This window comes from Seriola lalandi, unplaced genomic scaffold (assembly GCF_002814215.2).
Source record: "Seriola lalandi dorsalis isolate HSWRI2012SDOR001 ecotype SW California unplaced genomic scaffold, Sedor1 jcf7180002054664, whole genome shotgun sequence".
NCBI classification, from domain to species: domain Eukaryota; kingdom Metazoa; phylum Chordata; class Actinopteri; order Carangiformes; family Carangidae; genus Seriola; species Seriola lalandi.
In genome coordinates, this window is record NW_019525217.1 from 161,138 (window position 1) to 187,328 (window position 26,191).

Sequence of the window (26,191 nt, forward strand, 5' to 3'; positions counted from 1 at the left end):
TTAATTTTTATTTTTTATCAGGACACAAACTCTCTTCCTTCACTGTTTCATGTTAACCAAAATTTGAAAAAAAAACACATACCCATTAATGTTATAAAGTTTTACATTCTTTATTCCATTCAATAAAATTAGTTTGAGGTCCTAACTGTTGACTAACTTTCCTATACAAAGCACAGCACAGATAGAGTGAAATGTAGTGGTAAAGGTCGAACACGTACAGGACACAAAACGAGACAAGACAAAGAGGTGACACAGAGATCCAAACTGCCAATCGGCCCAATTTTAACAAACAGGACCTGAAAAATAGACATTTTGGCAACTGAAGGTTCACAGTTTATAACTGTGTTACTGAGGTCAAATGGTGGAATCAAAGTTAGTCCACTCAGTCTGAGAAGGATCAGCCACTCCTTGTCTTTTCTGCTTGATTCTCTCCAGCTTTTATTGCATCTGTTTACAGTCACTGTACTTATCAATGTGACAATGAAGTCAAAAACGTCCCGCTAGCCTTAAAAGCATGCAACAAAACCACATTATACCAAAACAAGCATCGTCTAATGATCTTTTTACGGTCTAAAACCCAAAATATATCTGAACAAAAATTACCTGACCACACAGTCAAAATAAGAAGGTGCTTCATATCTTATTTCAGAAAGAATACAGATATGTCTGAGACAAATGCTCTATTAAAAGTGCACTTTGTCTGGTCAAACTGATCATTAAATAACACATTATTTAGAGAACAGGGGTTTTGCGTGATTTATATTGTATAATATATGCTCAAAGGTCGGCTGTGGGACCTGTAAATAATGTAAAATTTTAAAATAACCAACACAAAATAATGTTTGATTTCTTTAAAAATTACAGTACTGAAGTTCTTGGAGGCTGTTTAGGGTTTCTGGGTTAAGGCCAAACAATGTGTGTGTTTGTGTGCATATGTGTGTGGGATTTAGGGTGTAGGGAAGATGTGTTTGTGTGCCACGGAGTGGACCTTTGTGGTGTTATCACATTTGGGCTTTTCATGTTGCTCTCCCCTCTCTCTTGTTGTCTGTCCTCCTGCTGAATCTTTATGCTTCCAGCTCGAAGCCCATGCCGACTTTGTGTCCACCGCCGTTCACGTTCTTTCCGTCAATCAGAGCTGAGAGGGTGAGCTTCACTCCTGCATGGAAGAGTGTCGGATTATGCGTCAAGCACCGATGCCTATGCCCTAGAGGAATTTGTTTTTTAAAAAGTAATGGCTGTTGACTAACCTGGCCTAAGGGTTTGTGTGTATCCAACTCCAACAAGGCAGGCGTTGTTCACTTTGGTCTGTGAGGAGAAACAGAACATCATGAACGGGTGAGGTAGCCATGAACAGCATTAGGAGACTGGGAATTAGGATGCAGTTACATAATTTATATCATATATATATGTATATGTAGATACATTAGCCTCGGGTAAACAACTGCAGAAGAGTTAGATGATGGCTTGAAATGTATGTCGGGAAATTATAAAGAGTGAGTGTGCATTTAGGTAATTTCCTTTAGCCACGGTAGCAGTGTGGCTCTATGAATGGCAATGATGTCCCATTGGTCCACCACTTTAGTCCAGACTGAAATATTTCAACGATTACTGGATGATGACCATGAAAGTTTGAACAGACATTAATGGAATGAATCCCACTGACTTTTCCCTTAGCACCACCACCAGGCTGACATTTTTTGGGTTTAAGTGAGATATCTTGACAACTGTTGGATTAATTATCATGACATCTGAAACACATCTTCATGTCCCCCCTCAGGATGAATTGTAATAACTGTGGTGATCCCACGGCTTTCCATTTATTGAGATTTTCAGGTCAAAATTTCACTTAGTCAGATAATTTAGTTTATTACCAAATACCTGCAAAGCTAATAACGTTCCCATCAGCCTCAGGTGTGGTTAGTGCTAACTAGTAAATGTTAACATGCTAACACATTAAAGTAAGATGGTGAACAATAGTGAACAAATATACATGTTACTAAGCATGTTAACATTGCCATTGGGCTCATTTAGCTCAAAGCGTAGCTAAGTACAGTCTCATAGATGTTAGCGTAGATGTAGACTGTTTTTTAAGATATTTCTAGGATATTTTCCCTGTTTCCTCCCAAACTGAAACATATAATTCCTTATGCACTACAGTCACTGTCACTGTTAACTCTACTCGTGAGGATTTTCTTTAGCAGTTCAGATGTGTCCGTGATGTTTGGAAGTCAGTTCTTACAGACAGGGAGGCATCCTTATCCAGCTGGTATTTGGCTCCAATTCCAAAGCGTGTGTTGTTGCTGCCAGCTGTCCAGGCCAGGTGTACCGCTGTCTCCAGCTTGCCGTTCACCTTTTGGTAAATGGAACCACCAAACTCTGTGCCATCATTGCTTAAATACAAAAACGCAAACACAAAAGGTGGAGATGAGATTAACTTTATGTTTCATCCTGAGGAAATGTTTCGTCCGGTGTATCACTTCCATTTCCTGCCTCTCTTCACTGTGATGTATTGACTCACACATTGGTATGAAGCTGGAAGTCACCGGCCTTGTATCCAAGGGCAAAGTTGTTCTGGGTCAGTTTAGATTTGGCAGTGTCAAAAGCCAACTGGTAACCAGCCAGCCAGCCCTCGTAGCCCAGCACAGCAGCTGCGTGGACGGTGGGACCGGCCATGTCGAAGTCCAAGTCACAGCCCACATTGACGTACTCACGCTTGTAACCAGTCTTCAGTTTGGCACTCTTCTTTCTACAGAAGGAATAACAAGGAAAGAAAAGAGGTAAGGTCAATGAGAAAGCAGTACTGCATTATTAATATGTTTATAGCATGCATCTGTATTGACTGACTGATTTATTCACTTTGTTGTCAATTTATTGAAATATTGAAAACTACGCAGCATGAACAGGATCGCTCTTACCCAGTGTTAGGCACAAATGATGTGTCCAGACTGAGCTTCAAGCCCTTAGCCAGCTGCAGACAGACAGACAGAAGACAAACTGAGCTAATATTTGGTCTGAAAGTGAATATATTGATGTTTTGAACATTTTTTCAATAAGCTGTTTGTTTCACTCTACCTGGTCCTCCACAGTGATTTCTGTGGTGAGAGTGTTGTCTGTGTTCCATTTCTGGTTAAAGCTGAGGCCCAGGTCTTTCACTTTGTACTTGGTCTCCAGGTGACCGCCTGACTTCCCTGTATCTGTGTTGTTGGAACCAGAGGTGGCAAACTCCTGCAGGACAAAGAGGGATGGAGTGATGATGGGGGAGATGAAGACAGGAAATGAGGTGGGAAGAGAAGCAGAAAGGCACATTGCCACATTAGAGCCCAGCTATGAAACTAAAGGCAGAGAGGGTGAGAAAGCATTCAGGGAGAGAGAAAGAAAATTAGGGTAACAAGCATCGTTTTTCTGCTTTTCCTCTGCCACACAATCCCTCTCAGGTTTGTATGGCTGGTTATTTAAATGAAGAACTACAACTCTTAAGATGGAGAAATGAGTTGAGAGGGAAAACTGAAAATATAGGCAGGACTGTGAGGGAGAGGCTGGTTGTGAGCGGATCCGAGGATCAGTGCTGTTACTGGTGCAGCAGTTTGGGGTAATGGTGGCACTTACATGAACTACGGCTGCAAAGAAACACTTGGCAGAAAGCCTGCAAACATTGTTGGTACACAAACACGCAACTGGTACCACTGGCTTACCCAGCAGTGCACCTGTGTTTAATCATTACATATGCGCACACACGCTCTCTTACCATCTGACAGGAATGTCCAAAGGAGACGCAGAAAAAAGAGAAAAGAGAGAAAGTTAGGGAGAACCACACAGAGTTTAAATGCAGGAATGAATCCGCTCACTATGACAATGAAAAGCAGCGCTACACAGAGCGGAAACCTGGGAGTTTGGACACAGAGTGAATACATTTACAGCTTGAGTTTTGTTGCATGTGGGAAACTCTGTATGCAAGTGCTCATTATGGTTTTGCCATGGCAACAAGTTTATAGCAAAACAGACAGAGTCTCTCTAACGACCTAAACACTCGTGTTACTCTGCTGACTCTGGATGTTAGACTGAGTACAAGTCAGGCAGCAAACACACTCTGACATGAACTGCTGCAAGTCCGTGAGTCAGCCATTTGATGTATACCACTGAGAGAAAGGCCTGAGCATGAAATTTAGACACATCAGGCTCACAGAGACAACATTAGTACTTACAACACCACTTTGGGCCTTGGTCTTAACATCAAGCTTCAGGACTCCATAGCCTGGGGAGAAAGGACATCAGGGAATTTACAAAAAAAAAACGACATCCTTGTAGTGCACAGCATGGCTCGAAGACAGCTGCAGCAAAAATAAACATCCTGCTTCAGCATAGCTTTGTTCAAAACAGTTCAAATAGAATAATTTTATGAATTTGTTGAAGTTACCATAGCCCTTGTTGAAGATGTCTTTGGCAGATTTTCCCAAGTCAGAGTATGAGGGAGGGACGGCCATTGTGCCTGAGGAAACATACATGTACGTACTGTCAAGTTTTTACAATTTTCTCACAACAGTGGAACACACATACAAATATGCATATCGCTGCTTGGACCTGACTGATGCATAGTCAAAGGGATATTCCAGCAACCTAGAAATGCACCTCCATGAAGTTGCAGGGCTTGCATGACTCATCAAAAGAATAAAAGCAGAGGCCAAAATATCCAGATTTTTTTTTGTCACTAGTATGGGTTAAGCTCCAAATGTGCTGGATCCTACATTTCCCATGATGCAACTTTGTTAGCATCTTTCACTAGACCCTAACTATTAAACACCCACACTTTTTCTGGGTTTTTATACAGACGTTCTGCTAAAAATATGAAGTCTCAAAGCCCAAACTGAGACAACCCTGCCAAAGAGGATATTATTCAAGATACTAGTGTTATCAAAGACAGAGTAGTTCTCCCTGTGAGGACTAATACCTCTATATGGAGCCCTGCACCTTTGTGGAGGCTAAGCAATGCAACTCAGATTTCTAAGGGCATTAAAAAAAGAGCTGTATTCACGCACACAGAAAGCACTGCAGATAGCATTTTCTGACAAATGTTGCAAACAATCAGTACACATCAGTATTCATATTTGCCTCAGTTGAGAAACCCTTGCTTTCTGGAAAGGGCCTGTCTGGTGATATCCAGCGTCTCTCCTCCCCCTCCATCTTCCATGTGAACCTTATTGATTGCCTGGCAACAGTCCATTAGCAAGCAGCAGTGGTTGTTTAACTAATGGGACTGATTCTCTTGGAGGGAGGGACTAGAAATGTCATGGAGCAAATATCTTTAAAAAAAACCACAGAGACACCCAACAGAGGAATTTTACTGCAAAAGTTACTACTGTATTTCAACACGAGTAACATCCTCATTATGCTATGCTAGTGATGAGAAAGAGATATAATATCTACGATGGGTAAAGGAATACTACGCAAGGCAATGCAGTAGAGCTAACATAAGCAGTAGCAAGTTTGGTTAGTCAGCAACTACAAGTTCTGCACACCACTGCACTGCACCGGAGTGCTTCAGACAGTCATCAGGGTCCCCTGGGACAGTGTGTGTGTGTGTGTGAAGACATTTTTGACAAGGTGACTTTGCAGGAGCATTTAAAATATCCTGCATTCACTTACAACCTAAACCAGGATTAATATTTTACTACAGGCTTGCCTTCTTTCTGGTGCTTCTGTCCCCCCACTGTTAATCTCATCTATCACATCTTTTCTACAGAGGATGAAGATAGGACATCACTCGGGCTAATGCAGCTTCTATCTGCTAATGCACCAATGATTGACCCAGTGCAGACCATCAAAATGTTGTCATTTTAATCCAACAACTTGAAATTGACAAAAGGTAAAGATCTCAGGTCTATAATGACAATGTAGCCAGAGTGCAATCCAGGGACCCTGATGATACATCATCCGTCTCTCTACACACACACCCCCCACTCACCATGTCCCTTGGGTGCGTGGTGCTGACATGTCACACAGTGGCCTTTGTTCTCTGCCTGCTTGTCTTTTCCTGTCTTGTCCTGCTGCACCATATTCCTCACTTCTTTCTCTGCCATGTCTCTTCAGACGAGGGAAGCACAAGGAGGGACAATAGAAAACTTTGGCAAATTGTGCTGCACTGTTTGACAGCAACAGTGCACAATGTGTGGGCTTGTCTGAGAGTGGCTGTGAACATTAGCATGCTTCCTTAGCATGCAGTCAAGAGCTCACAGGTGTCCTTTCTATGCAGAAAACTGGCCAACTATTGCGACACATTGTACAATATGTGCATAGGCCAGCAGATGATGAACACATTGTACTTTGTGCACAGCCTTTGAACACGATAAGGCCTGTGTGCCTTGTATGGCACTGAAAAATGTCATTTTTATCAGACAAAGAATACTGATTAGCTGCATGAAGGATACAAAATGATGAACTGGTGATATATAGAAGCTTCTCTGCCCCTTATACGAGAGCACAGAAAGCACAGCACTTCTTACAGGTAAGCATGTCTCCTCGAGTGCTACATCAACAGCAAATTATTATAAAAAATATCAATTACAGCTGTTTTAAGTTTAACAAAGAGTCAGCTAATCTGCTTCATCTGTACTGTGAGGGTGTGGTTTGTTCATAACTGACTGACAGTACTGGAAACATAAGCAAACAACCTCACAACTGTCTTCAGGATCTGATTCAGATGTTGCTGAACTCTGATTGATGAATGGAAGTATGTGAAATCACCTTTTTCCAGCTGAGATCTTGCCTAATTCAAGCCAGTGAGAAAAAACAAGGACAAGACCACAATAACAGAAATCTCTCTAGTGAAATACCCAAACCTGATCTCCATCTTTCTCACACACACAAACACCTGAGAATAAGTCACAGTCTGCGTCAAAAAGTCCCGTCCGTATCTGCTGTTTGCTTCTACAAAACCTAAGCAACTGTGTGCCAGCTGACATGCATTTTGCTGAGCTCATGTAATTCCTGCACTGCCTTTGTCATTTCACGCGACAGACATGCTCCTTCTCAGCTCTGTGTCCCCTCACCCCCTTCAGGTCCATTTTTGACTCCTTCCCACCTCGACTCCATCCTTCAGTCTCAACACTCGGCTCTATATTTAGCCCAGGTGAACCTGACACTACAACACATGTGACTAGGGGTTCAACATGTGTCCTCATCCAGGTTCAGCCTATTGAAAACCCCTATAAAAATGGATATATTTGTCTGTATTTTACCTCCACACTACATTTATATACAAAACACTCTCCCTCCTCTGATCTTGACACTTTCATGAGCTGCAGCCTTGACTGAGCTCAGAGGTCAAAAGGACATTTAGAATTAATGTGAAAGGAAAATTACGACCACACAAACAACAAAATGGTGGATGGTGCTCAGGTACAAATATTAATATGTTACATGCACACAGCACAATAAGTGTAAATTGCCAATTTTTCAGTTTGAATTTTTTGCAGTTGTCTGATTAGATAGCTGCATACTGTCTGACAGACCACTAGTATGTTACATGAAGTCTGATTCATTTGAACACAAGGATACTCCTGATTCTCACTAGGTCTGCAACTTCCTATAATTAACATTATTGAGAAATCTATTGAAAATTATTCTATGAATACTCTATTCTGTCTATGAAATTGATCAATTATATCAATGAATCTATCAAACGAAAAATATGTTCACTTTGTGCTGATATAAACTGGATAAAAGCCACCAGTTTCTTGTATTTGTAAAGGTGAAGTCAATGTGTTCCATATTTTATTTTATGAATCAATCACAAAAAAAACTGGCAGTAGTCATACATCTGTCTTAAATGACTAACAATTCAAGGAATAATTTAACATGTATTCGATAGTTGACAAACTGATAATTTAGCAATTTAATATGAGGGCACTGATAATAGACCCTTTACTAATGAACAGATATTGAACAAAAAAACTATAAAACTGTGCAAACAGACAGTTACCCAACACTGGCCGAACCCTCTGATAACATGACACCAAGGCAAGTGGGTGAGGGATATAACAGTGTGTGTGTGTGTGTGTGTGTGTGTGTGTGTGTGTGTGTGTGTGTGTGAGAGAGATAAGTTCTAGTGCAGTCAAGTTACACCAAGACAATATATAGCTTGAACGTAAAGTGCCTGATGTAGTGATGATGTATTTGCTTCATAGTCTGCTCCAGACCACATAATATGTTTTCCCAGTGAACTTCAGAGTGTATGACAACAGTTAGACTACTGTTGTGTGTAAGCACCTGTTTACTGGTGGGTGGATCGTTTAATACTTATTGCATCACCCTGTATTGGTACTAATGTGTTCTTTCAGCCCTGAGTCAGTCTAGCATTTGAACAATGGGCCTGATTTCAGAACTTTGGATAGCGCCGGTCTTAGAAGACCAAATAAATTACCCCAATTCCATTCCAATATAGATTTAAAACAGTTAAAATAACCCAGGTTTCATTTTCACTTATTCCTCCGAGCTGACCTTGATATTTAATGTACCTGTTCATAGACTTTTGGCTTCTTGAAAAACAGGCATATAAGATTTATGGCATCAGGTCGCCCTGTCCCACAAGTGGACGAGTATTTTTTATTAGCCCAGATGTGTCCACCTCTGGTTTTTCTTTGTTTGTCTGTAGCCTCGTCCACTGTGTGCTAGGCTACCAACCCTGCAACGCCTGCCTTTCTAAAACACAATCTCTATTTTTAAATAGGATATGGACAAGATGTCCCACCACAATGTTAAAAATGTGCCACTTAAAAAGCTTTACAGAAAATGGGACCATTTTGTCCCATGTCGACATCGCTGATCGCAAATCAGTTATGGCCAATAAACTTCCCTTTGTGGAGAGATTCTTTTTCAGGCACTTTACAGTTGTAAATTTCAGGTAACTACTGGGATATACAGGCCTGGACTGCCATTGAAACCATGGCATACCCGCCTGCTGCACTCCCACCCCTGTATGTGTGACTCATATCTCTCTGACAGTCACACGATTATTGACAACAGCTGCACCGTAGTACAGATAAACCGACATAAGACAATAACTTTTTGAAAATAACAACTTGGTGAAGTCAGTTATTTCTTACCTTTCTTTACGGGGTGGGTGCAGAGTTTCTTAACGTCGGCGCAGCGGGGCACTGTGAAGGAGAAAGCAGAGACGAACAGACTGGGCAGGCGCGAGTCAGACCTCCGGCCGAGGGCGGGGCCGTTGTGTAATTGACATTGAGGAAAAACTTGTCAAACAGTATAGGCCTGCTGTATATGTTTTATATATGTAAACCGTGTTCACATTTCGTACATTATTGCTGAGAAGTTCATTGGTGCTTAGTATGTGTTTGATATAGGTAAAGGCATACCTGTCACAGTGATATTCATGGGAAAGTCTCCATAGTTTTATCATAGTATTTTATCATATCATAAACTATCACGAGATTAGGCGTGCTACCTTGATGCATTCTACATCACATCAAATCATTATTGCACAAATAGTCACGCAAAATAAAGCTTGTTTTTGGATTTGTGTAAACTGTGATTAAAAAAAATATTTCAGATTTTCGTAATTTAAAATGAGGTCATGGACACAGAAACTCACAAATGTAAGGAATAACATAACAGTGCAATCTCTGCAATGCTAGAATTGTATTATATATTTTTATATTTTTATATATTTTTCTAGCCACTTCCGTGTGAATCAACACTGGGTGGCACAAATGTGAAAATGCCGCATTTGTTTTGGTGTAATAATACTCTTACACCGCTCGGGGGCAATGACCTCTTGCTAAAATCGCTTATAAATAGAGGGTGTTTTTGCCCTGAAGTTTGTCTGTCAGGGAGAGGTTATTTTCAGGTTGTGCGCAGTGTCCCGCCCTTACAGTCTATGGTACTGCGCAATGACGCTCTAGCAATCACAACGTTATAGCAGTGGTATAGTATAATAGTAGAGAATAGTTATAATAAGGAACATAGTTGGAGCTTTGTTCGTTGCAGTCGAAGTTATGTTGAAGGGGAGATTGAAACAGCCTGAGAGGCAACACTCGGAATACAGGAAATCCTACACAGAAATACACCTGCTAGAACTCAAAACTGGTGCAAAGGCATAGGAACGCAGGTGTTTACCTGCATCGGGCAAGCTGCCTATTAAATCATGGGATATCATTTATGTTTTAGGCCTAAGTATTATTATTGCTGTAATTATCAAAAGTCGCTTTATGATTGGTATCCAAACTTTCGCAATAATCGATTGTTATTGCGAAACAGTTGTCAATAACACAATATTTTCCAGCGGTTGTTAGTAGTTTACCGCTGTGTCTTATTTCTAGTAAACTCCCAACTGCTCATCAGTAAAATGATTGTGAGATGTAGGAGACTCTTCTTTCTATCACTTCTATTTCTATATGCGGCTGAGCCGTTGCTATGGTAAAGCCTGCTGATACAAGTGTTGATGCCTCAGCGTCATCACCGCGCGTGAACAAAATCCTCGGATAAACAAGGCTAATAATAAAGGTAAACGAATGAAATTCATTACTTCATGTAACTGAACCGGTTACAGTTGTTTGGTCGACGTAAGCTGTTGTAAATATTTTTTTGTTTAACGCGTGGTTGTGTGTCGTTTCTGAGGAGGAATTCGTCGACAGAGCCTGTGTTGATTAGCCAACTTTACAAGCTAATTGACAATAGCCATTGTTGGTCACCGCTAACATAGGGATTTAGTGATTTTAGTGATATAAACAAACTCAAAAGCAACTACACTTCTGTATAGCTGTATACAGTCGGCGTGATTTGGTTTATACCCATGCCCAAGGAAATCAGGGTTTAGTTATTGTGCTTTTCATTTAGTAACTCTAAACAGTTTATCACTGTGAGAAATCTTTGTGTGTTTGACTCTATTATATTTCTTTGCTGATACTGTAGACTTTGTGTTTGTTTTTACAGTTTACAGCTTCAGATGTGTGAGGGGCCGTCATCAATATCTGGGCCAATCCCCCCGGATCCTTCTCTGTTCCCTCAGTACTACAAACGACCTGCTTCAGGTTAGGTGCGGCCATGGGGTTATGGTATACTAAAATCCCCTTTGAAACTGAATTTACTGTGTATGCATGTATTGATGACAATATATGAATGTCTACAAAGTTAAGATAGCTGTCTTCCTTATGGTAGATATTGCAGCAACAAGGCCCTTGACCTCCACACTTGGAAAACAAAACAAAAATAGTATAAATATTGGCCTCAAGTTACATTATTTCATTTTCTTTCCTCCCTCAGCTCGTGGACGTTTAGAGGGAAACCACAATGGGACTTTGGCCTTGCTCTCAGGGCCACTTGCTCCAGATCCTGTGTTGTACCCTGGCTGCTACAGTGCTCGTACCCCAGCACATCCTCCCCGTGTTGGCCCTAATGCCACCTATATCCTGGAACGAGGACAAAGAGGTGTAGTGGGGGAACTACTCAAACTAGATGGTGTTTCGATCACTCCTGTTCCCAAACAGAGTAAGTGCAACTGATTTTTCAGATTGATCTTTCAGATTTGTAAACTCGGCAGCTCTCGGCAGTTTCTTCTTATTGCCAGTTTTTACATTTCTATGTTGTTATTAACACAACTTTTATTATTTGGACCTTTAGAACAGCGAGTACATGACTTTAGTAAAGAGAATGTGCGTCGTCTCCGGGAGATCCAGAGACGCTGCAAAGAGCAGGAGGCTGAAAGAGCACATTCTCGTCCGGCTCCTGTCAAAGCTCTTTGGACCTCCTCCAAATATGAGAATGTCCCATCCAGGGTGATGGCCCAGCTACAGGTAAGGAATGTGTCTGCGAAAGATGGAAGTCCTTGAGTTATGAATATTTCCTTTGGATAACTTTTAATCCAATGTCTTTCATGCAGGTTTCTTGTCCATCTGTTAAACCACAGTGTCAAAAATTTCTGAAGGCCCACTCTAATGGTGGATTTACTGCCCCACCAAGACCACACTCCAAAGCTTTGCAACGCCCTGCATCGTGCAACTCTGTACATGACCAGGATTTGCAAGTGAGAATTGCCAGTTAACGTTTACTTCTTGATACACACTCACATGATCAAACAATTAGCCGTATAGTGTATAGATTTAATTTTTTCTGTCAAAGAGAAGAGAAGAGTAGTGCTTGCAATTGTTGTCTTGTGCTCTAACATGATTTATTAAACAAATAACATGAATGTGAATTTTACTGACTTTGAAGTAAATCTGCAATATTCTTTTTCTTTTTATATATATATATTTCATGAATTCTTATTTGTGGATACAGTTACAGGTGAAAGGTCAGACCATAGACTTCATAAAACATAATGCCCAGGCTGCAAGAAAAACTGTGCTGCGTCGGTCACAATCACTGACAAATCTAAGAGATAAGCCTGTGCCCAGTGCAGTCAAGGGACAGGTGCCTCAGTAGTGAGTACCCTTATGTCATGTCTTGCCTCCTCATCTTACCTATCATATCACCTATATGCTTCACCTGTTCTCATATTTCCTTTCACTGCTGTTACTGATGTGTGTTCTCTCTCTATCATTCCGACTTAAACACACACACAATTACAGTCTTGAGGAGAGGAAGGAGCTTTGGCGTAAAGAAGAGGAAGAGAGGAGGAGGAACACACCTGATCCTACAATCCCAGCTGGTCATGCCCTGATGCCTGAGAGTGAGAGACAAGAGACACTGAAGTCCCTCAAAGAGAGTATGCCTCTGTTAATCTCTGTCTTTACATTCATCATGACAACATTCACTTAAAGTAATGATTTTATAGTGAATATTTGTTAGTCTAACTCTGTTTCTGATTTTCGTCCTCAGCTCATTGCTCCCTGGTGACTGAGCTGCTGTCACTCCCTCTCAAAGCTGACAATCTGAGCTTTCGCTCACGAAGGGCTCACCTTGATTGTAGGCTTTCTGAAATCGAGGAGGCCATTAAAATATTCTCCAGGGACAAAGTTTATATAAAAATTAATTCCTAACACATGAAGAAGAAGATGAGGAGGGGGAAGAAGGAAGAGGAGACGATCCTTTATATCCACTGCTTTATTGAGATTCATTTTCATTTTGTAGTTGCTCAACACTGAACCTTTTAAAATAGATGATTATTTTAACGTTTTAAAAGTATTTTAATTTTGTAAATTGAAAGAACTATATTATAAATGGGGGGATTATTACTTGAAGTCAACCACTGAGGTTACTGAATGTCACTTACATGCTGTTGAATAACATGCAGTTTGCTCTTGGAAGAAAAAATAAGCAGATGCACTGTAAACAGTCCATTAGCTCATAAATATCATTTGCTGAGATGTGATTTGTTTTTGGGTTTTTTTGGGTTTTTTTGTGTGTGTAATACTGATGATTTTTTTTGTGAAGTCACTGTATATTACTTTTTTAAAATTAAAACTTACAATGCATCATTAAAATTAAGCTGCTTGATTTTCTTGGGAGGGGGGGGTATCTATGACGTATTACGCACGTCCCACCCCTTCTACGTCTGTCGGTCATTGTTCTGCGTGAGCTAGCTAATGTGCTAAAGGCTAACTAAGAATACAGAGAGGTCTTAACTTTTTTGCAAGCATATAAGATCGTTTGAAGTCTGAAAGGACATTTGAGACCTTATCAAATCCACAATGAGCAAGAGGAAAGCGCCACAGGAATCACTAAACGAAGGAATAACAGACTTTCTTGTGGGTACGTGAAGAGTCTGACGGTTGAATTCAGCTAACGTGATAGCTGTGTTCTGTTTTTAATTGAAAAAATAACACGAAAAAAACTTGAATGGATATCATGTATTTGTCAAACTATGTTAAATGATACTCTTTCTTTCTCGCATTTCTTAATTTTCGTTGCTTAGGCCGATGGACAATGTCTTGTCATTTAAATGCCTCATATTTAAATGGCTTCCTGAAATAGTGGCAGGAGTATGAGGGAACTATGAAGTCATTATACTACATTATACTGTCTTACTTCTGTCTCCAGAGCTGGCCAATTACGAGAAAAATGTCAACAGGGCAATACACAAGTACAATGCATACAGGTAAGCTCTGAAGGCTCAGCAATGAGGTGTGCTTTGTTGTTGGATGAGGGTTTGATTATGTGAATATAGCAGTGTATAATAATAGATATAATGCTGTTTGAACCCATACATCCAATGGTCGTGTAAAGTGCAAAAAGCACAAGTTACAAGTTTATAAGGCACAACTAGCTAAAACGTATGTAGTCTAATACAAAAAAAACTCATGCAGTCTAATATAACAACCCTGTAATAAATCCAACCTTCATGAAGTTTAATGTGTTCAGTTTGAAGGCTATAGTTTGTGTTGCTGAATTGTATTGTGTACAGTGCATATACATAGAATTGAATAGCCTAAAAACCATAACCATAATATTGAATAAAAAACATTTTTAAACAGTTTCAACAGAAACTGATCAACATAAGCTTCATGAGAGTTTTATGGTAAGGCTGTTGTATTAAACTGCTTTAGTTTAGGTGTGCCATGGCAAGAGAATTTGAATACTAAACATACTAAGGGGGGCGGGGGCATTGACCTGGTGATTAAGGATACAACTTTGTTATACTTGTTATAGCAGAAATTCAATAAAAGCTATTTATTTCCGTGTTGTTTTTCTATTACATAACCAGTTTTCTTTTGCCCTGTGGCTAGGAAAGCAGCATCTACCATTGCCAAGTACCCTAACAAGATCAGAAGTGGTGAAGAGGCCAAAAAACTGGTACATACACTGAATACAACCTTAATGTCTTCATTGGCTACCTTGATAATTAATACATTTGTGAATTTGTGATACACAGTAATTATGTAAAAACCTGGTGACAATGGGCCAGATGCATAATGAGATTTTGTGTCATACAAACTGAGATATTGCAATGCAGCATAAAGTCCTACCTTTGTGAATGTTATGAAGTTCAGTAGTTGTGGTTGAAGACACTTAGATATCCTTGTCAGTATAAAGGTTTTGTATATAGATAGATAAATAGATAGTAATTCATTTTTTGTTTTTCAAATCAGAGTTTTGTGTTTGCATTTCCACACATTTTGATTTTAGTAATAACTTTTCATGGTGAGTTGATCTGATTCACTGTGTCATGGAGTCATATTTTAAGATCTCTCTGTGTTGAACTTGACCGGGATAGATGACTTCATCCTTACCTCTTTTAGACAGTTCATATCAGTGCACTGATGTCTGGAAACTGGAAATGACCCTATCATTAATTGCCTTTCCTAACACTAATGTGCTCATGTTGTTGCCGTGGTTGTGTGTTGTGCGATGCCCTCTGCTGTAGCCTGAAAATGTTTGTCAACAGCTACTCTGGACATCTTACATAACCACTGCAGACGGCATTATTCTGCATCCTCATGTTTGCCTTCACATTTCAACAGGATGGTGTTGGAGCTAAAATAGCAGAAAAGATTGATGAGTTTCTACAAACTGGCAAATTACGGAAACTAGAAAAGGCAAGTCTTTGAGCATGAAAATACATGATTGCTGACACACTGGTATATTTGTTTAATAATAGCTTAATTTAAACATAGTATAAACAGACTGACATGCTTCTTTTATATTTTCCTCTAGATCCGAAATGATGACACAAGCTCTTCCATCAATTTCCTCACCAGAGTTACTGGAATTGGGTATGTGTTATCAATCCAAATTAAAAACCCCTTAAATGTTTTGCATGGACATTCACAGTGAAATGCATCATGACTTTTTTTTTTTTAAATGCAATGGCTAACGAATTCTGTTGCCAGAGGCATGCAGGAATATTTTGTAATTTATTTGTTCATGTAAGTTTACCATATGTGCCTCATGTAACAAACTGCATCTTTTGGCTCCTGACTTTAGCCCTGCTGCTGCCAGGAAGTTTTTTGATGAAGGGGTGAAGACATTAGAAGGTTTGTTTAGCAGTTGACTTGCATTAAAATTGTTAAAATAATTGTTTAATCTTATTCTTTGTCTGTTTGAATATATTTTATTTGACACACTATATTGCATGTTCAATAAATGTCACACACAATGTAGATTTAGCTCTGTTATTACTTCAAATGAGCAATGTTCCTCAATGTTATTTCTTGCTGTATTTTTAGATCTGAAAAAGATCGAGCACAAGCTAAACCATCATCAACAGATTGGACTGAAGTAAGTTTGGCTCCGTGATGTTAGAATATCATCAAATCACAATAAACTCTCCTTTGAATATATTAAAGTCTTGCTCTATTGATCCATGAGCTGGGTGTCATGAGTGTACTTTACTGCCTTCAGGTACTTTGAGGAGTTTGAGAAAAGAATTCCACGTGCTGAAATGGAAAAGATGGAGGTGATCAAGCATTTATATTTTTATGTAATTTTCAGATGAGTTTTATTTTGATTTTTCTAACTCTGTGTGATGATGTTTTCATTTAGACACTGATTCTTGGAGAGTTGAAGGAAATTGATACAGAATATATTGGAACAATCTGTGGAAGTTACAGGAGAGGTAAAACTTTCCCTTCAAGTTTGTCACACCTGATATCCAGTTAATGATAGGAGTTCAAAGTCATGATATTGATTCATATGTTCTTAATTGACAGGTGCTGCATCGAGTGGTGATATTGATATTTTGCTGACCCACCCAGACTACACCTCTCAGACTGAGAAGCAGGTAAGACTCTTCTCTACCCTCACTAATCCTGTTGTAAATGTAGTGTGTTGCCATAAACTGCAGGTTGACTTCTTTTTCTAATTCATTTTGTCCAATTTTTCTTTTCCAGCCCAAACTCCTCCATGCTGTGGTCAACCATTTGGAGTCCATTGGCTTTGTGACTGACACTCTGTCCAAAGGAGACACCAAGTTCATGGTGAGGCTTGTGCTTATTTTGTCTCACATGCTCAGCTGTATGTGTTTGATGTTGTAAATGGTAACACAATTAGTGTAGTAACTATAGCCAACCCATGAAGCATATGACTGGTCACAATGTTCTGGATCTTGTTTTTCTAGGGAGTCTGCCAGCTGCAGCCGAGTGATGAAGATGAGGAAGAATACCTTCACAGGCGCATTGATATTAGGTGCCCTGCTTTATATTGCTTTAATGTTTCTAGATTAGGTTTTTTAAGCATATATTTATACAAAACACCATGGGCTGAGCCAGTGGGTAAGGATTCCTTATCCTTTGTCTGGATAATGATGTGATTTCATTTGTTGAGGGGATCAAATTGTGATCTTCAAATTAAAACATTACCTCTACCTACGCCCAGGCTTAGTTTAGTATTGTAAATCTGGATACACAGCAAAAAGTTAAGTGGCAACCTTCTGGCTTTATTTATTTGTTCTTCTAATTAGCTGTTTGTTCCTGCTCTCTAACTGTTCTTTTCATTTCCCAAGGTTAATTCCCAAGGACCAGTACTACTGTGGAGTTCTGTATTTCACTGGAAGTGATATCTTCAATAAAAATATGAGAACTCATGCTCTGGAGAAGGGCTTCACTCTTAATGAGTACACCATACGACCACTTGGGGTCACTGGTGAGTCTCAATCAAGTGTGACATGAACCATCTGATCACTGTTTCAGCCCTGTGTCACTTCTGTCATCAGTCAGTAACTAATGATTCATGCTTTTAAACTATTTATATCAGCTGTTTTTCTTTGTGGATGTGTTGTAGGTATGGCAGGGGAGCCTCTGTTGGTGGATAGCGAGAGAGACATCTTTGAATACATCCACTACAAATATAGAGAGCCAAAGGACCGCAGCGAGTGAAGTTACAGTTACAAATGTAATTAAGGCTACAGCTTTCCTGCAAACAAGCTCAGGAGCATGGGTTTGTGTGTTAGTCTTTTATATACCATTCAACTATGTTACTGAAAAGAAAACAACTGTGACAGTCATTGTAATTATCTGTTTTGGACATTTGGACTGTTAATGAAATTTAAAACTAAACACAAGACCATGTGTGTTTAGCACAACCTAATTGTTATTTTGTTTTGACCTTAAGTTTAATCATCCATGGTTGTGTATGAAGATATATGGGCTCACATTTTTAAGAAGGTTTTTAAATCATGCTCAACAGTAATTTATTCTATTTAAATTTTTTTACCACACCTGAATACATTTTAGTTTTTGATATTCCAGAAAATTATTTCAACATAACCTGGGAAGAGCAGTCTTAATGTGAACTAGCTTTTGTTACAATTGTTACCCGTCCATCATGAACAATGACGACTCTATCATCAACACTGTCATGACAGTTGTGTATTTAAACACTTTGGCTGAGTTCTGCCAAAGGTGTTTATGGTGTAGTTGTTACACATTGTTTGTTTTTTTTAAATAAACTCTCCATGGAAATTTAAGCATGTGTTATGTAGTAGTAGTGCCAATACAGGCAAACTAATAAATTAGGAAGAAGAAATGCAATGATGCAAATAATATTTGTGTTTAATTGGCTAAGTGTCTAGTTATAGACACTAATTTTGGACAAATTATTTTCTTTTGTTTTCTTTATATTTCATCAGTTTTTGATTGGTGTGGGAATATGACTGTTATACGTAGAGACTTGGATCTATTGCATGTGGTTGTGTGAAAATGATAACGTGTGTAAGTTAAGGAATTATTTTATCTTCAGTTTTTAGGGGGGCATTTGAAAGCAGTAGATAAAAGTAATAAAGTTAACCAGGTACCTGGATACTGCTACAATGTATCTTGTGATTTTAATCTGTAACACAGAACCTGAACATTAGTCTATTTAAGAAAAAAAACTATTTAAAACAGTGGGGTTGTTAACCTCCAACTGTTAAGTTTGTTTATGTAGGAGTAAAATAAATGATAGTGTAAAAATGTTATTTTTTGTTTTCACTTTATTTTTAGGAAACTCTGAAAAATGATCATTGAAAAGATGTTTATTATAAATATAGACACTCTTTTAATGAAAACGGGATGCCGTTGATTGGGCTTTTTGGCTATATAAGATAAGATAGAATAGAACATGTTTTTTCTCATCACAAAAACATTTTCCAGTTGTAATAACAGAAAATTATCTGGTAAGGTACATAATGCCTGGGTGTAGGATGGGAACCATTTTGTCTGCCAATATGTTTTGTTTGTTGTTGGCGTTTTTTCATGTTTGAAAGGGGAGAAGTTGGGAGTATGTTCACATTATATCTCATATATCTAACTTGTATGTACAGTGTTGTTCAAATAATGGCTTTCTACTTAACACAAAAGTCCCAACAAGGTCTAAACATCACTAATTGTTGGATTTTAGTCATACCCATTTATGAGAACGGTTTCTGGTTAAAGTGAAATACGGTCAGTATTAAGTATGTAAGTATTAAGTTTTTTATTTATTTATTTATATATATATATTATATTTTTTTTTTTTAACGTCCGTTTTTGTGTTGTGTGCAATAGTGCTCTCGTCAGTGGAGTTGTTTACAATGGTTGTCGCGGCAACCATCGTGTCGCAAGGCATGATGGTTTGAAATAAAATGCAGCGAGAAACACCGGAAAGATAGGGCTCATTCAGCCAATGACTTCGCCAAGTGCATTAATATCAGCCAATGAGAACACGTCAAGGCAGCAGTCTCTTACGGTTACACACCCACATTACTTTTGTGTCAACCACTTCGCGGGAGTTGTCACTGGAGGAGCGGTCGTCTCTTTAAAACTACTCAAACAGTATACGGGGGACTTGTAGGTAAATCTTAGAATTTTGCATGCAGAAAATTATGTGATGTCTACTTCATTCTCATTTAAGTATTTTCGAAACGGCAAGATCTATGCTTAGACGTCGTTTTTTTGTTTGCTGGATGAATGAGCAGCTACTTATCGTGCTTTAACGTTAGCTAATCAACAGCTCATCATCGCTCAGTATGCGTGTGGTGAGATGTTGCCAGTAAACCCTTCTCACTGTGACACCTTACTTCTACTACTTACAATAATTTAAAGTCCAATTTATGCCAAACATTATACTATTATGAGAACGTGGGGTTTATTTTGATGACCCGCACGTTGAAGCAGTTAAGGCGTGTTTTTTCGCTGCTTTCTACCGTTAGGTTGTCGCAGCAATGTGCTCATATTTTATAGAATTCTTGTTGAAAACTGGTAAATTTAAGACGATAATCTCACATTTCTTGCGTATCCATAGAAACTACGCAGAGCGCGCATTCAGTGAGCTTGCCGCTGATGGAAGTTGTTATGCAACACTTGTAGAAATGGCTAGTTTAAATATAATGTGTCAGTTATTATATAATGATAACTTCGTCACTAACTAGCCGTTTTTTTCCCCTTACTGACTGACGAGACCCTTTATGGTCTCCATACAGCACCGTTTCAGTCAATCGATGATGAGGGCTGTTCGGATGCTCGGGGTCTTAAGTCGATTGTATTGTGTATGTGCCAATGCGCCTGTGAAGATGATGAATCCTCCACTGTGTTTTGGTTTCCCAGGGCAACCATGTCTGACAGAAAGGCAGTGATCAAAAATGCCGACATGTCGGAGGACATGCAGCAGGACGCCGTGGAGTGTGCCACACAGGCCCTGGAGAAGTACAACATCGAGAAAGATATCGCTGCATACATCAAAAAGGTAAAACCACTGCTGGTGCATCCAACATCTTCATTTTTCAGCTCAATTCACGAAGTAGGTTCCCAAAGTGTAACTTTCACCTGCTTACTTATGTACCAAATCTATTATTTCTGTTAAACTTAGTTATTTCAGTGATGTGACTGCAGTTAGTGATGTAAAGCTATTTTTGCACTCACTCACCAACCATCCTGTGCATCATCCATGTTACACACCCAGTCTGGTATTTCCAATTGTTTCCACTCTTCCTGAGGAAACATATTCCTCTTGGACTGACTGTCCTTCACAAGCCACATGACCATGTTTTTATTTCCAATGATGGCATTCCTACTCAGAGTAGAGAGGAACACACCTCCAGTCATGATGGTCATTGAATATAGCCGTGTATTATCTTTCATGCACTCAGTGTTAGGAATTCCACACCTGGAATGAGTTTTTACAGCAGGTGATGTTGATTAAATTGTCCAAGTTTATATTTTTCTTATTTGCAAAATTGGCAATATGCTTGGATACAGGATTTTTAAGATATTAAATGGAAAGATTAAATTTTCCATCACTATAATTTACCATAGCTGTCCAGACTTAAACAGACCACATTTTAGAATTATAACCACACAGTAGCCAAATCCCAGACTTAAATCTTGTCACAATAAATCACCCAGCTCAAGCTTGAGTTCTCACAATTGTTTCTAGCTCCTAGAGCCTGTCAATATAAATAAAACTTTATGTATTTCCACTCAGTGACATCCTTATTAAGAATGACAAGAAAATATTTTGGATGTAATCATTAGTGATATCATGTAATATTTTCTATCGGATTGGAAGCGTTGTGATGAAAAAGTAGTTTTGATGTTCAGGCAAGTAATGGAGTACATTATTTCATTAAGATTTTTCTTCTCACATCCAAACACATTTTCCATCAATGTCTGATGAATACAATGTGTCCCACACAGGAGTTCGACAAGAAATACAACCCGACCTGGCACTGCATCGTTGGGAGGAACTTTGGCAGCTACGTGACTCATGAGACCAAGCATTTCATATACTTCTACTTGGGTCAGGTGGCCATTCTGCTGTTCAAGTCCGGCTGAGGGAACGCATTTTCTCGACACCAGCTTACCATACATACAGTACTGACTGACTCGACAAAGGCACTTATCATTCCTTGGCAAGGGGCCGCTGCCTTTTTCTGTGCTGCTTTCTACTTCGTTCTGTTTTTGAGGATAAAAACCGTGGCCATGTTAAAGAGATGAAACACTTGTATTTATTTTTGTCTTGTTACATTAGACATGTCCTTTTTTAATTAAAGCGTAGCTGTTAAGCTGTCTGGGTCCAATGTCTGGTGTGGTCATTTCATTGCACAGCTTTATTATATGCTAAATAAACAAGGACATTTATATTCCCATATGACCAGGTACACACTATGCTTTGAGATGTGATGACTGTGGTATTGACATGTATACAGATGTATATGCAGTATGTTCTTGTAAACATTACCAATGGGATGAAATTGTCAAGTTGCATTTGCTAGTGTAGTGAAGGTTTTAAACTTCCCCATGCGCACATTTGACATACTAAACCCTTATCTGTACAGTCAAGTAATGGTGTATGAAACTCTAGTACATTGTGTCACACACTGAATATGCTGAGGTCAACAAGTTCAGTATATGAACCACTGCATTGTTCAGGGAGTTAAATAAGCACATAACCTTGAATACTGTTTTTGTATAGTGTTCACATGTAGTTAAAAGGATTTCATTGTCAGACTGACACCTGCTAATGGTAAATTCAATAAAACATGTTATCTACACTATTGTGGCTCTGGAAATACTGTAACATGGTGCTGAAATGGGTGCAAGCTCACGACAAAACTGTCAGGAAATATCCAAGCTATGTGTATACACTAAATGCCAGAACAAATGAGGCAATAGATGGCGTAAGATGGTACTTTTATTACAACACATTTAGAAAACCAACTTATGTGGGTAGACACCATTAGACAGGCAGAAGGAAGAGCGCAGGTATCCTTTCAGCTGAGGTACTTTCTTGATGAGGGGCAGGAGCTGAGCATCAACAGCTTTCTGGTCCTCCTTCCTCTGCTCTGTCAGCTGGTACTTCTGCAAATGAAGAACACGAAAACTAAGAGTCAGACATTAATCTGGAAAACCCTATGTTCTGTTGAAAATGTGTTAAGTTGTGTACTTTGAGAAAATATCCAAGTTGGCCCACCTCTTTCTCTGTATCAAAGATCTCTCCCTCCTGGTGACGGGGCCTCCTCAGCTTCTTCTTCTTGAAGTAAGAATCGTTCAGAGTTTTGGGGATCTTCATGCCAGAGATGTCGATTTTGGTGTTGGTGGCAATGACAAATTTCTGGTGAGCCCTGCGCAGGGGAACTCTGTTCAAAGCAAGAGGGCCTAAAAGTATGCAAGAACATGAATGTTAGCAAAAGGAGAATTAGGATGTCCAACATTGTACTGTCAGTGCTACTACTTTGAATTATGGATGGTTCTTCTATAATATGCATTCATGTTGATTAATGTTGAGTTACCAACATTTTTACCACTAAAAACAGACACTTACCAGTGACAAGCAGGAGACCACTTGAGAGCTGCTTCAGGAAAACCACACGCTAAAAAAAACAAAACAAGTATTATAGATATGAAGCTACCGCATTGGGGGGTGTTTTGCACACAATGAGCCCAATTACTGCATTAAAACACAACATGTTATATTTAGTGCCAACTTGAACACAAAAAGGATCCTTCAATTATTCAACTCATGTAAGTGCGCTCAGAAACAACTAACCAATCATATTTGTGCCATATGAATGAGAATTTACAGCCGCAAACCACCTTCATACCAAGCTATTTAGACAGAGGGAAAATACATGTACTTGACACGCACCCCTAATTTTATCGAGAGCGCTCTCTTGCTTGTCAGTTTCATAGCTGAAACATTATTTAGGTCAGCCACTGCTTTAAGTCTGTGTGGGCATACTTGCTTCCATAACCTGCCCATGTAGTGTTTGAGTGTGGGAGGGACAACGTCTGTGGTATCGAGGGTGTGTGATCATACTGATGTTAAACCCACAATGTGTCCTTAGGCAGGAGGCATCACTGATTTCTTTTTGGGGCAGTTCTATCAGTCTCCTTATGGAAACAAATGGTGATAAACAGCACTGCCATGTTGTCAATTTAAAATCTGAGTTCAGGGGAAAATAAAAAATTACATAGTAAAAACGCTAGGCCTATGTTAGTTGGTTAGATATGGTGTAGAGGAAGGTGTCACGCAAGAGAATAGTTGAGGAACACTATTGTTGGGGTTCCTTTAGCCAAATCCCTCATTTTCGACATTAACCTCCTCCAAGTGCTTCATTGAGATTATAACATATCCATTTTCAACTGTACACCACTGTCCAAAATCTCAGGGGACTGGTAATCAGTATTGCTGCTATAGTAACTTGCCGTCCTCTATGACAAGCTACCATAAGCAATGAATGACTAATATCGATGCAAACTTCTTATACATAAGACATTGAATATTGTATTTCATATCTACTATACTTATCAATCATGTTGGTTTTCTAGTAAACAAATCTACATAAAGGAAGACCCAAATGCAATGGGAATAATGCAAGCTCATATTCTGACATCTAAAATTTTGATGGAGAAGAGATTCTACGTTTACATCTGGATCACAGATCATGTCTTTGAAGATTAAAATTACCAATAAGTTACAGGAATTATCCTGATTTAGTCATAACCACACAGATTCCTGCTCCTTTAACTTCCACAGGCACCTCTATATTTAGAAGATTACTTCTACACCCTGTCATACATAGGGCACTGCATATTCACCTGTTAAGTCTTTCCAATCCTCTGAAAGCATTACGTCAATCATTTATGCCAATTCATGAGAACTCTTTAACATCATTATCAAGTCATGTGCTAGAAATGGTTCTCACCTTTCCGCGGTGGCGACCAGTGAGCAGAATGAGGACAGTTCCTGGGGTGATGGTACCGCGCAAGTTCCTCTTGTGCTGGCTGAAGGGCTTCTTTCCATGACTCTTCAGTTTACGGGGAACATCCTCTGTGGGGTAGTAGCGGGGCTACAGTAGGAGCACATAAGAAAATTGTTAACATTTTTTAAATTCTGAGTCTTGGGATGGCACAAACACATGCAAAGTGGGATTTTTCAGAGTTGACAGCACTGCGTGAGCTGATACGCATGGCCGTTATCAGAATAGATGCAAAATTAAACCCCTTTCCTAGCTTGAAGTTTATTAGGAACGACTAGCTAAATCTAATGCAGTCTAATACAACAGTCCTACAACTGTTTCAGAGAGGAGCTGATTCAACTATGATACTTCTGAAGGATGTAGTTTGTGGTTCATTATATAGGTGCTTGTTATTTGGCTTAATTTATATAAATGGGGTAGACAAAATGTAAGAAAATTTTAACATTAAAACCTTAATGACAGAAGGATTTAATGCAGGACTGTTGTTCAAGGCTGAATTAGGTCTTAGCCAACTGTACTTAAACTTTGACAAAAGAAATTCATTTTCTACCATTTGGTCATTACCAAAGTAGCCTGATAATTAACCTTTAAAGTGCTTGGTGCAGAAAAACTGACTGCGTTGTGTGTGTAGACTTAAGATTTGATTTGTTGCTGCCCAGACTTAAATTTTTGTCCATTTCTCTGTCCTGTAAATGCCAAAACACCTATGACTCGTTTTAATAGATGGATCCTCTTAATAATAATTAGTTTATTCCCTTTCAGTCAGGCAACTGTAGATGAGTGGTCTGATTATGCACCAACCCATTATGAATTCTGCTTCTCTTTGCATAATTACATCTAATATTTCAGATGTCATTGTGACCAGTCACATCACTCACCATCTTGCGCAGCTTGACCACACGAGTGCTTCCGTTCTTGTCTCCTCCAACAGTCTTGACAACAGTGGCCTGGGGCTTCACCTTAATCTTTTTCTCCATCTGAAACAGGAGCAAACACCAAAATAAGACATGAACAACAACTGTGATGTGCATGCGGCTTATTTTAACGTGTATTTTGCAGGGTGTCATGGCTCTGCCCTCACCTTGGTCTCAGTTGTCTTGGTCTTCCTCTTGTACATAGCCCGCCGGGCATACATGGCGGAACGGGAGTAGCGGCCAATGCCCCGGGCCAGAACCGGGTTCCGGCTCCCGTGCTTCTTCTTGGCAGACTTTTTGTCTCCCTCTGCCATCTGAAAAAGTAAAACAAATGTTGGTACAGAAACTGCAGAAATCTCCAAATTTTCTTTAATGTGGTTTCTCTTTTGTTGATAGAGAGCAAAAACAGTATTCCAGCCTAGGTTGGACAGTGGGTTGTGTTCTGTTAAGTAGTGCCCTGGTTTTGGTACCAACTACTGCATGCTAGCAGTTTATCAATGAAAACTACACTCTTCCAAGTCAATAGTGTTGTTAGTCGAATTACACTTTGTTTGAAAGCAAGAGGAAAAAGCACAACCAGTCTAAAAACTCTTCCACACAATCGTCAATGCCTAAGCAGCATGACATGTAACATTAGCTAGCCGTTAGCAACACTGGAGAGCAGAGTCGCTGTACT

At 39.3% G+C, this 26,191-nt stretch overlaps 5 protein-coding genes across 9 annotated transcripts; 3 read left to right on the forward strand and 2 right to left on the reverse strand.

Moving 5' to 3' along the window:
- Positions 1 to 91: 91 nt before the first annotated feature.
- vdac3 (voltage-dependent anion channel 3) lies at positions 92 to 9,197 on the reverse strand. 2 transcript variants are annotated; one of them, XM_087177943.1, is made up of 10 exons: positions 9,099 to 9,169; positions 5,960 to 6,076; positions 4,415 to 4,486; positions 4,203 to 4,252; positions 3,073 to 3,225; positions 2,916 to 2,968; positions 2,519 to 2,746; positions 2,240 to 2,390; positions 1,248 to 1,305; positions 92 to 1,156 (listed from the first exon to the last, which is right to left on the reverse strand). In XM_087177943.1, the coding sequence occupies exons 2-10, from the start codon at positions 6,072 to 6,074 to the stop codon at positions 1,065 to 1,067; spliced, it is 972 nt and encodes a 323-aa protein (XP_087034069.1). In that variant the 5' UTR covers positions 6,075 to 6,076; positions 9,099 to 9,169; the 3' UTR covers positions 92 to 1,064. The 2 variants fall into 2 exon arrangements, with proteins under 2 accessions (XP_087034069.1, XP_087034068.1); XM_087177942.1 differs by lacking the exon at positions 5,960 to 6,076 and having other exon boundaries at positions 9,099 to 9,197.
- On the forward strand, positions 3,143 to 13,433 carry enkd1 (enkurin domain containing 1). 3 transcript variants are annotated; one of them, XM_087177940.1, is made up of 8 exons: positions 3,143 to 3,280; positions 10,945 to 11,042; positions 11,275 to 11,499; positions 11,632 to 11,804; positions 11,891 to 12,034; positions 12,289 to 12,431; positions 12,579 to 12,715; positions 12,829 to 13,433. In XM_087177940.1, exons 1-8 carry the CDS (start codon positions 3,276 to 3,278, stop codon positions 12,987 to 12,989), a joined length of 1,086 nt encoding a protein of 361 aa, XP_087034066.1. In that variant the 5' UTR covers positions 3,143 to 3,275; the 3' UTR covers positions 12,990 to 13,433. The 3 variants fall into 3 exon arrangements, with proteins under 3 accessions (XP_087034066.1, XP_087034067.1, XP_023276901.1); XM_087177941.1 differs by lacking the exon at positions 3,143 to 3,280 and adding an exon at positions 5,837 to 5,860; XM_023421133.2 differs by lacking the exon at positions 3,143 to 3,280 and adding an exon at positions 9,372 to 10,515.
- Positions 13,434 to 13,488: 55 nt separating this feature from the next.
- Positions 13,489 to 18,841, forward strand: polb (polymerase (DNA directed), beta). Its single transcript, XM_023421165.2, has 14 exons — positions 13,489 to 13,701; positions 13,990 to 14,047; positions 14,676 to 14,742; positions 15,411 to 15,485; positions 15,604 to 15,662; positions 15,874 to 15,923; positions 16,116 to 16,167; positions 16,291 to 16,345; positions 16,432 to 16,504; positions 16,599 to 16,669; positions 16,779 to 16,865; positions 17,006 to 17,073; positions 17,390 to 17,529; positions 17,668 to 18,841. The coding sequence occupies exons 1-14, from the start codon at positions 13,641 to 13,643 to the stop codon at positions 17,760 to 17,762; spliced, it is 1,011 nt and encodes a 336-aa protein (XP_023276933.1). The 5' UTR covers positions 13,489 to 13,640; the 3' UTR covers positions 17,763 to 18,841.
- Positions 18,842 to 19,569: 728 nt separating this feature from the next.
- dynll1 (dynein, light chain, LC8-type 1) lies at positions 19,570 to 21,919 on the forward strand. 2 transcript variants are annotated; one of them, XM_023421140.2, is made up of 3 exons: positions 19,570 to 19,691; positions 20,448 to 20,586; positions 21,537 to 21,919. In XM_023421140.2, the coding sequence occupies exons 2-3, from the start codon at positions 20,455 to 20,457 to the stop codon at positions 21,672 to 21,674; spliced, it is 270 nt and encodes an 89-aa protein (XP_023276908.1). In that variant the 5' UTR covers positions 19,570 to 19,691; positions 20,448 to 20,454; the 3' UTR covers positions 21,675 to 21,919. The 2 variants fall into 2 exon arrangements, with proteins under 2 accessions (XP_023276908.1, XP_023276909.1); XM_023421141.2 differs by having other exon boundaries at positions 19,571 to 19,695.
- Positions 21,920 to 22,515: 596 nt separating this feature from the next.
- rpl6 (ribosomal protein L6) lies at positions 22,516 to 25,850 on the reverse strand. Its single transcript, XM_023421139.2, has 6 exons — positions 25,683 to 25,850; positions 25,480 to 25,578; positions 24,548 to 24,691; positions 23,164 to 23,212; positions 22,813 to 22,997; positions 22,516 to 22,700 (listed from the first exon to the last, which is right to left on the reverse strand). The coding sequence occupies exons 1-6, from the start codon at positions 25,827 to 25,829 to the stop codon at positions 22,548 to 22,550; spliced, it is 777 nt and encodes a 258-aa protein (XP_023276907.1). The 5' UTR covers positions 25,830 to 25,850; the 3' UTR covers positions 22,516 to 22,547.
- Positions 25,851 to 26,191: the final 341 nt, after the last annotated feature.